The sequence below is a fragment of the Vipera ursinii genome (assembly GCF_947247035.1).
Source record: "Vipera ursinii genome assembly, chromosome: 2".
Classification (NCBI taxonomy): Eukaryota; Metazoa; Chordata; class Lepidosauria; order Squamata; family Viperidae; genus Vipera; species Vipera ursinii.
This window is the reverse complement of record NC_139513.1, coordinates 156,265,255-156,275,576: the sequence shown is the minus strand read 5'-3', so window position 1 is coordinate 156,275,576 and position 10,322 is coordinate 156,265,255. Positions and strand designations below refer to the sequence as shown.

Sequence of the window (10,322 nt, the reverse complement as noted above, 5' to 3'; positions counted from 1 at the left end):
TCTCAAAACGAGCGGGGCTACAATTCCTCAATACTTGCCTGCAAGCATCTTCTTTTCTAGCCAGCGTTCTTTTGTGACTTATTTTGATTCCGTCCAGGTTCTTGGATCAGCCGGTTGTCCACCAATACCCCTGTGATACCATCCGCCTCCTTCTGGAGAAATCATCCGTGCCGGCTGAAGGTTCAGCGTAATGGCCCTGGCTGGGCAAGGGTTGGTCCGTACCGTCCTCAGCGAAATATCGCTCCAAGTTCCCATCTATGGGGTACCATAAATGTTGCAGAATCAAGAGACTCAGACCCAGGAGTCAAAAGAAGTTTGTTTTATTTTGCGCAAAAGGTTCAGAGAAAAAAGCAATATCAATGTCTGAACACCTTTTCATGGAAAAACAAGTACATATATAGTCTTCAAAAGCAGCAAAACACGGAAATGTAACTTATGAGCATTGACTGGTTACTTGAATTACAGCCCCCATCTCCCCTTGTCATACAGCCTGCAGCCCCCCTTGTTGCTATGCGGAATTTAGCTAAATATCTTGCAACCATTCACTGATTGAGGTCACAGGTTCCTTGCAGAAGCACTTAAGTTTCGGGCACCATGTTTGTGGTTAGATGTAGCTTAGCTCTGTGCTTGACTAAATAGGTGTGAGAGACAGATGAACTTGTTGTTTGGCATTTTCCATTTCCTTGTTCTTTTCTAACTAATACACGCGTTTTCTTTATGCCTCACTTTCATGTCCTGTCTCACTTTATGTCCTATCTTTATGTCCTGCCTCAGAACAGCTTGCCTCCAGAAATCATGGGAGCTCCATCCCTGGAGATTTTTAAGAAGAGACTAGACAATCACCTGCCTGAGATAATAATAATAATAATAATAATAATAATAATAATAATAATAATAATAATAATAATAATAAGAAGAAGAAGAAGAAGAAGAAGAAGAAGAAGAAGAAGAAGAAGAAGAAGAAGAAGAAGAAGAAGAAGAAGAAGAAGAAGTTGGAAGGGACCTTGGAGGTCATCTAGTTCAACCCCCTGCTAAGGCAGGAAACCCTATACCATTTCAGACAAATGGCTGTCCAGTCTCTTCTTAAAAACTTCCAGTGTTGGAGCATTTACCACTTCTGGAGGCAGGTTGTTCCACTGGTTAGTTGTTCTAACTGTCAGGAAGTTTCTCCTTAGTTCTAGGTTGCTTCTCTCCTTGACTAGTTTCCATCCGTTGCTTCTTGTCCTGCTTTCAGGACAATAGTATATAGGTTCGCCTGCTTGAGCACGGTTCGCCTGCTTGAGCACGGGGCTGGACTAGAAGACCTCCAAGGTCCCTTTCAGCTCTACTCTACTCTATACTCTACTCTATCATTGTTCTAGACTCTTACTTGTTTCTCTAGAATCTAGAAGCACATAAGTAGAAAATAATTGCAATAATTGCAGAAAAACTGCCAAAAAAGAAAACCCCTGGAAAAACTGCAATAATTGCAGAAAAGAATTGCAATTGATTCCACTCCATATATGAGCGCCGCTCTTCTCAGCCTGCAAAACACCACCTATCTCCCCAAGACTCGAACAGCGTTGACTGGCAGGCTTTTGTCACGTGACCAGCCAGGATGGCGACTCCCGGCTTACTTCTTGTTGCACGGACCATTTCAGGCGGAACCGGAAGTGAAACGTGCGCTCGGCTAGGCTGGAAAGAGGGCGCTGAGCGGTGCGCGTGAGTCGGGCAGGTGGGTTTCGGGGTGGGGGAAGATGCGTGTTTTTAAAGCAAGCGTGTCAAATGCAGGCAGATCTGCTGGGGAAGCGTCCTGGGTGAAAGGATCAGGGAAAAGGGGAGGGGTGGTGAAAACTGAGTAGGGAGGTGAAGAGGCACATTCGTTTGGGGCAGGAACTAAATAATTTAATGCCCTCCAAATGCATCGGGCTGCGAGTTTCCTAATTCCTAACTGGTAGGAGTGCTACCTGGGCCTTGGGAATGGTGTGGTTCAAACGTACCTGGAAGATCTTTGATTTAGAGCGGGGTGGGTGGATGTGAAGATGAGAAAGCTGACAGGAGAAGAAGTAAGACATAGAAGTGGAAGGAACATGTTGATTTCCCACGATCTGTATTGAATATTGGTTTAAATGGCGAGGGTATTTCTCTGGGGGATAGTTTTAATAACAATACAGTTGGAGAAGGTCCTTTCCTTCGTTCCTAACTAGGATCCCTTTGCAAATTTTGTTCCTGTAGAAAGTATAAGAAACTTGGGGCGTGAATGTATCAAATAATGTGTGTGTTTTTTAAAGCCAGGTAAACCTTTTATTTTGCTGAGTATTGAACTCCTTCCAATATAGTATGAATCTGTATTTTAAGACAGTGATGTTACAATTGTGTAGTGTTGAGTAGTGTCATTCAACAGGGTGGGTTTCTGCAAGCAATAACTTTCCCGTTTTAATATTAGAAAATTATTTTCCAGAAAGTAAAATGTTAATAGTTTATAGTTAATAAAATTGTAACTAGCCCCTCTTTTTAAAAACTCATTGCAAAATCCTTCTGGATGTTATTTAAGCCTAAATCTTTTCATTCTTAATATTTACATTGAATAGAAGTATTATTTGGGGTTTAGCATGGCAGCTAAAAATGAAATCCTGTATTGTAGTGAGTTTGATGCAGAAACTGTTACAAGATTGCTGCAGTAATGTTACTTTGGTAGTTTAAGGTTTTAACATCTCCCTGCTTTCTGTGGAGTTATTTGAGACATCCTAATCATAGCTTCAGTAAATCAGGAGACTGTATTGTAATCCAGTGAAACACTTATTACCTTCCCAAACCGGTGGGGGAAGAGAGCTGGCTTGTCCAGCTGGTAGATCTTGTTTTCCACTGCTCATGTGGGAAGCACTGAAACAACATAAGGAGTGGTTAGTTCTAATATCCGTTAGTAACCTCAGTGTCATACGGCCTTTCTTTTCCATTGCAACTCTTGGCAGATAGATGCTTGATGATTTCTTCACACTATTTTTGACATTCTTTTTCTTTCCAGCCAAACTTCCTTTTGGGGCTAATCTTTTGGTGTGCCACAGTCCTCTTCCTTTATATAATACTTGAACTTCACCACCAAATAAGAAGGGGCTTGTAGATTTGAGTTGTTGGAGAAATGTCCTTCCATTGTGTCAAGGAAGAACCTTCAGCTCCCTCCACAGATTTTCAATGGGATTAAGGTCTGGAGACTGACTAGGCCACTCCAGGACCTTAATGTGCTTCTCCTTGAGCCACTCCTTTGTTGCCTTGGCCATGTCTTTTTGGGTCATTGCCATGCTGGAATACCCATCCATGATCCATTTTCAATGCCCTGGGTGAGGGAAGGAGGTTCTCACCCAAGATTTGACGGTACATGGCCCTGTCCATCATCCCTTTGATGCGATGAAGTTGTCCTGTCCCCTTAGCAGAAAAACACAAAGCATAATGTTTCCACCTCCATGTTTGACAGTGGGGATGGTGTTGTTGGGGTCATAGGCAGCATTCCTCCTCCTCCAAACACAGCAAGTTGATGCCAAAGAGCTTGATTTTAATCTCAGCTGACCACAACACTTTCACCCAGTTCTCCTTTGAGTCATTCAGATGTTCATTGGCAAACTTCAGACAGGCCTGTACATGTGCTTTCTTGAGCAGGGGGACCTTGCAGGCACTGCAAGATTTCAGTCCTTCGTGGCATAGTGTGTTGTTTTCTTGGTGACTCTGGTCCCAGCTGCCTTGAGATCATTGACAAGATCCTCCCTTGTAATTCAGGGCTGATCCTTCACCATTCTCATGATCATTGAAACTTCATCTTGCATGGAACCCCAGACTGAGAGAGGTTGACTGTTATTTTGAGTTTCTTCCACTTACGAATAATCACACCAACTGTTGTCACCTTCTCACCAAGCTGCTTGGCAGTAGTCTTGTAGCCCATTCCAGCCTTGTGTAGGTCTACAATCTTGTCCCTGACATCCTTGGACAGCTCTTTGGTCTTGGCCATGATAGAGAGTTTGAAATCTGATTGATTGCTTCTGTGGACAGGTGTCTTTTATACAGGTAACAAGCTGAGATTAGGAATATTCCTTTTAAGAGAGTGCTGTTAATCACAGCTCATTACCTGTATAAAAGACACCTGGGAGCCAGAAATCTTGCTGATTGATAGGGGATTAAATACTTATTTTGCTCATTAAAATGCAAATCAATGTATAACTTTTTTGAAATGCGTTTTCTGGATTTTTTTGTTGTCATTCTGTCTCTCACTGTTAAAATAAACCTACCATTACAATTATAGACTGATCATTTCTTTGTCAGTAGGCAAATGTACAAAATTAGCTGTAAATACTATCTCTAGATAAAAGGTAGCATGCAAATAAATACTAATTGCAGGAAGGGGTGCCAGGAGAAGAACAAGTCTCTCATCTCCAGCTTGTGAGGTTGGCAGAGGAACCTGTTTGGCCATTGTGAGAAATAAAATGCTGGATTAAAATGAGCAACTTGTTTTTTAATATTGAGCTGTTTTAAATGTTGCTTAAATACCTCTTTTTCTTTTTCTCTTTCAGCTGTGTTGGGAATAGATCTTCAGAGATGCACAGGATGATTTGAAGCACCATGCTGATTGCTGCCTATGTCGCTTTTGCTTTTCTCCTACTGATATGTTTGGGCTTGGAGTTCTCCGCCTGCCGCTCCAGGCTCACCAGCAGGTCTTGCTCCAACCCAGCCTTCTTGCGGTTCCAGCTAGATTATTATCAAGTCTATTTCTTGGCTCTTACAGCTGATTGGTTGCAAGGACCTTATCTTTACAAACTCTACCAGCATTACAACTTCTTGGAGGCCCAGATCACCATTATTTATGTTTGTGGCTTTGCCTCAAGTGTGTTGTTTGGGCTGGTTTCCAATTCCTTGGTTGACCGCTTGGGCCGAAAAAAGTCCTGCATCCTCTTCTCCTTGACTTACTCTGTCTGCTGCCTCACAAAGCTCTCCTGGGATTATTTTGTTCTAATTGTAGGAAGAATATTAGGGGGGCTGTCTACTGCTCTACTGTTCTCTGCCTTTGAGGCATGGTACGTGCATGAGCATGTGGAGCGCCATGATTTCCCGGCAGAATGGATTCCTGCCACCTTCTCTAAGGCTGCCTTCTGGAATAGTATAATTGCTATTGGAGCTGGTGTAGTCGCCAATATCTTTGCTGAATGGCTGGGATTTGGCCCAGTAGCTCCCTTCATGGTCTCTATTCCCTTTCTTGTGCTGGCTGGTACCTTGGTTATGAAGAACTGGGATGAGAATTATGGAAAAAAGAGGGCACTGTCCAGAACTTGCACCGATGGCTTGAAATGCCTTCTCTCCGACCGCCGTGTCCTGCTTTTGGGGACTATTCAGGCCTTATTTGAAAGTGTCATCTATATCTTCATCTTCCTCTGGACTCCAGTCCTGGATCCCCACAACCCACCTCTAGGCATTGTCTTCTCCAGTTTCATGGCTGCCAGCATGGTTGGATCCTCACTCTACCGTGTGGCCACGTCCAAGAAATATCACCTCCAGCCCATGCACATCTTGTCTCTTTCAGTCCTAATGGTATTTTTTTCACTCTTCATGCTGACTTTCTCAACCAATCCTGGGCAAGAGAACCCATCAGAGTCCTTCTTGGCCTTCCTGCTCATTGAGCTCTCGTGTGGGCTCTACTTTCCTTCCATGGGTTTTCTCAGGCAAAAAGTGATCCCTGAGAAGGATCAGGCAGGTGTGATGCATTGGTTCCGTGTTCCATTGAACCTACTGGCTTGCCTCGGGCTGCTCATCCTCCATGATAGTGATTATAAGACAGGCACCAGGAATATGTTCACCATCTGCTCTGTCATGATGGTAATGGCCCTCTTGGCTGTTGTAAGCCTCTTTACTGTTGTCCGAAACAATGCAGAGCTCAGACTGCCCAGTTCATCTAGTCAGGTGGAGATATCTTCTCCTGAGCTCTGATCAAGAGTATGCCAATTGTCCATAATGTATTACAGAACCAGTACTATATATATACAAGGAGTCTGCAAGGAGAACACTGAACATCTTGACAAGTGCTATGTGGATCTCTTCCACCTATTGGAGGAGCGAAGTGTATACACATCTAATTTTCTTCTTTTCAACAAAGACAGGCCACATGAAGAACTTGGGTTACATCTATGTCAAACAGCTTTTCCCCCTTCTCCTTTTTCCCCCACCTTGGAATTCTTAGTCCAGTGGCTGCTTGGCTTCTGCTAGCCAAATGTGGAAGTTGCTGTCTGCTACTTCATTCTGAATTGATGGTGACAGACAATGGCTTACAAGGACAAAGCATGGTTTCATTTAAAAAAAAAGACAACAGTGAGGTTGATAGATTGATTGTCCAATATCAGTATTGAATTTGGTAGCAGGAACAGCTCTATTCTATAATCAGCAGTATTAGCCACACTCTGTGATCTTCTGCTTTTTTAAAAAAGTAATAAACTGAAATTAAACATAAAGCTTATCTTGACTCAATTTTAATTTTGACAGTATATAGCCTGGCTTGGTCAAATATTTCAAACTGGAGGTGGGATATTTTGAAATTCTGAATTTAGACATGACAAGGTTTTTATTGCATTTATATTGGTTTCATAATTTCCAGTATGGCAGTGATAAAGCATTGTTCTTCCAATTTCCTGTTTTTCCCATTGTTTTAGCTTCTGTTTCAGTTTATGATGAAGAGTGTAAATTAAACATCTGTTCAATATTTAATCATATCTGCGAACAGTAGAATTTAAAAAAATACTGAGACTCAAAAAGGAAGAACAGTGATAGTCTTAGGGAGACTTGGTTTTATAGTGCATCTAGTTTTATTTCATTATCTGTCCCAGCAACCAAAGAGTTTGCTCCTGTTGATCTCTGCATGATCCACTTCCAAAGGTATGTGGCAACTGTAGTCATATCTGGAGAACTTACCCAGAATTCATTTCACCAATAAATAGCCATGAAACCTCACACTTTATAATATTTATTTATTTAATTTGTATACCGCCCTTCTCCCGAAGGACTCAGGGCGGTGAACAGGGCAATAAATACTAAAATACTGAAATAAAAAATTAAGAAGAGATTAAACCATAATGCCCAAATACAACAAATAAATTACATAAAAACAGTAATAAAACCCAAACCCATCAGACCAGGCTGGCTTGTTCAAACAAATTGCTCTTTAGATCACGTCGGAAGGAGCGAAGGTCGGGAGCCATCCGGAGCTCAACCGGTAAACGGTTCCACAGATCAGGCGCACCCACAGAGAATGCCCTCCCCCTGGGGGCCACCAGTCGGCATTCTCTGACCGGTGGCACCCTGAGGAGGCCCTATGTGGGAGCGCACTGGGTGGAGGGAAGTTGATGCTGGCCGCAGGTGTTAATATTTGAATATTAACAATGTTCCTGCATTAGTGTATCTAGCTTGTCGATTTGTATCATTTAGCCCAGGGGTAGGCAACCTCGGCTCTTTTATGACTCATGGACTTCAACTCCCAAAATTCCTGAGCCATGCTGGCTCAGGAATTCTGGGAGTTGAAGTCCATGAGTCATAAAAGAGCCGAGGTTGCCTACCCCTGATTTAGCCAATAGGTTTTTAAGTCCCTTTAAATAATTATTTTTACCCAAAACCACAGGGCAAGCAATACCTGCTACTTGAGAGACGGCAATGCCTCTTCTTTGCATTCCTTAAGTCTTTCTGACAGTTGCATGCTGCATCTACATGGGAAGTAAAGGTGTTTGTTTTTCTCAGGATTATTACTTCTAATATATGTTTATTTTTTTATTTTATTTTAATTCCATTTATATCCCGTCCTCCAAAGACTCAGGGCGGCTTACAAGCTTAGCAGTAGCCTTCATTCTATGTACCGGTATATGCCTGCTTACTAGGGCTTTTGGGGGGGGGGGGGCCCAAGCGGCATTATTACAAAGTTAGCTTCTGTGAAAGCATCTTTATTTAACAGACTGTGTACAACACGGGTGTCAAACTCATGTCATGTGACATGTTACGACATAACACGACTCTTTGCATTGCCGGCAATGGGGTGGGCGCGGCTTCGGTATGATGAAACTGGCCCGCAGGCTAGCAGTTTGACACCCCTGGTGTATTTTTAAATGGGTAGCATCTGAGTCAGCTAGTACAGTAATTAGCATTCTTATTTTTTTATTAAAATATTAAAAGAAGTATAGTTTTGCCTAAGGTGATAGGCCTTGATCTTCTCTGCTTTGGTTTTTGCCCTGCCTAGAATTAAAAGTATATTCAAGTGGCAAACAAAAGGCAAAACAATATGTTTCATTGTGTTTTTGTCTACTTTTATTTTTTAGATCTCAGCTCTTATCTCTTATCTTTTCTACATGTTGTTTCTCTTTTCCCCCAGTTCTTTTTAAAAACTTTAATGCAGAAGACAGCTTTTAAACCAACTGCTCATTTTATAGCCAGGTGATAAGTGGGGCATTTCTCAGTGACTTCCTATTATTTTTAACAGAACAGCTTCAGGGTTTCTTCAGTTTTTTGACAAGTTCTAATGATTTTTAAAATGTTGCCACGTTTAATATATATTTCTTGTCACTCATTCAAAATGTTATCATCCAAGACCAAACAATATTTAGGTATGTCTAGTTTAATGAAGAGAAGGATGAGGGGTGACATGATAGCAGTGTTCCAATATCTCAGGTATGAATTAAATCATATCCCTGTTGAATATACAGTAGAGGTGACAAATAGATTTAAGGAATTAGATCTGATAGACAGAGTGCCTGAAGAACTATGGACAGAGGTTCGCAACATTGTACAACAGGTAGCAACCAAAACCATCCCAAAGAAAAAGAAATGCAAGAAAGCAAAATGGCTGTCTGAGGAAGCTTTGCAAATAGCTGAGGAAAGGAGGGAAGCGAAAGGCAAGGGAGAAAAAGAAAGATATGCCCAGTTAAATGCAGAATTCCAAAGAATAGCTAGAAGAGATAAGAATGCCTTCTTAAATGAACAATGCAAAGAAATAGAAGAAAACAATAGAATAGGGAGGACCAGAGATCTTTTCAAGAAAATTGGAGAGATGAAGGGAACGTTCAATGCAAAAATGGGCATGATAAAGGACCAAAATGGCAGGGACCTAACAGAGGCAGAAGAGATTAAGAAGAGATGGCAAAATTACACAGAAGAACTATACAAGAATGAGCTTAATGTCCCTGATAATCACAATGAGGTGGTCACTGACCTCGAGCCAGACATCCTAGAATGTGAAGTGAAGTGGGCCTTAGAAAAGCTGAGCAACAACAAAGCTAGTGGAGGTGACAGTATTCCAGCTGAGCTATTGAAAATCTTAAAAGACGATGCAGTAAAAGTGCTACACTCAATTTGCCAGCAAATTTGGAAAACTCAATAGTGGCCATAGGATTGGAAAAGATCAGTTTACATTCCAATTCCAAAGAAAGGCAGTGCCAAAGAATGTTCAAACTATCGCACCATTGCACTCATTTCATATGCTAGTAAAGTTATGCTTAAAATCCTACAAGCTAGACTCCAGCAGTATGTGGATCGAGAACTACCAGAAGTACAGGCAGGATTTCGAAGAGGCAGAGGAACTAGAGATCAAATTGCCAACATACGCTGGATCATGGAGAAAGCTAGGGAGTTCCAGAAAAACATCTACTTCTGCTTCATTGACTATGCTAAAGCTTTTGATTGTGTGGATCATAACAAACTGTGGCAAGTCCTTAAAGAGATGGGTGTACCAGACCATCTTATTTGTCTCTTGAGGAACCTATATGTGGGCCAAGAAGCAACAGTGAGAACTGGACATGGAACCACTGATTGGTTCAAAATTGGGAAAGGAGTCTGGCAAGGCTGTACACTGTCGCCTTGCCTATTTAACTTATATGCAGAGCACATCATGAGAAAGGCAGGGCTAGATGAATCAAAAGTTGGAATTAAGATTGCTGGAAGAAATATCAACAACCTAAGATATGCAGATGATACCACTCTAATGGCAGAAAGTGAAGAGGAACTGAAGAGTCTCTTGTTGCGAGTGAAGAAGGAGAGTGCAAAAGTTGGTTTGAAACTAAACATTAAGAAAACCAAGATCATGGCATCCTGCCCTCTCAATTCTTGGCAAATAGATGGGGAAGAAATGGAGGTAGTGACAGATTTTATTTTCCTGGGCTCCAAGATCACTGCAGATGGGGACTGTAGCCAAGAAATTACAGGGAGTGCAGAATTATTAGGCAAGTTGTATTTTTGAGGATTAATTTTATTATTGAACAACAACCATGTTCTCAATGAACCCAAAAAACTCATTAATATCAAAGCTGAATATTTTTGGAAGTAGTTTTTAGTTT

General features: G+C 41.6%; 1 protein-coding gene across 3 annotated transcripts; it reads left to right on the top strand.

The window, feature by feature from the left end:
- Positions 1 to 1,646: 1,646 nt before the first annotated feature.
- Positions 1,647 to 6,516, top strand: MFSD5 (major facilitator superfamily domain containing 5). 3 transcript variants are annotated; one of them, XM_083351654.1, is made up of 2 exons: positions 1,647 to 1,714; positions 4,539 to 6,516. In XM_083351654.1, exon 2 carries the CDS (start codon positions 4,588 to 4,590, stop codon positions 5,944 to 5,946), a length of 1,359 nt encoding a protein of 452 aa, XP_083207780.1. In that variant the 5' UTR covers positions 1,647 to 1,714; positions 4,539 to 4,587; the 3' UTR covers positions 5,947 to 6,516. The 3 variants fall into 3 exon arrangements, with proteins under 3 accessions (XP_083207780.1, XP_083207781.1, XP_083207782.1); XM_083351655.1 differs by having other exon boundaries at positions 1,648 to 1,701; XM_083351656.1 differs by having other exon boundaries at positions 1,669 to 1,695.
- Positions 6,517 to 10,322: the final 3,806 nt, after the last annotated feature.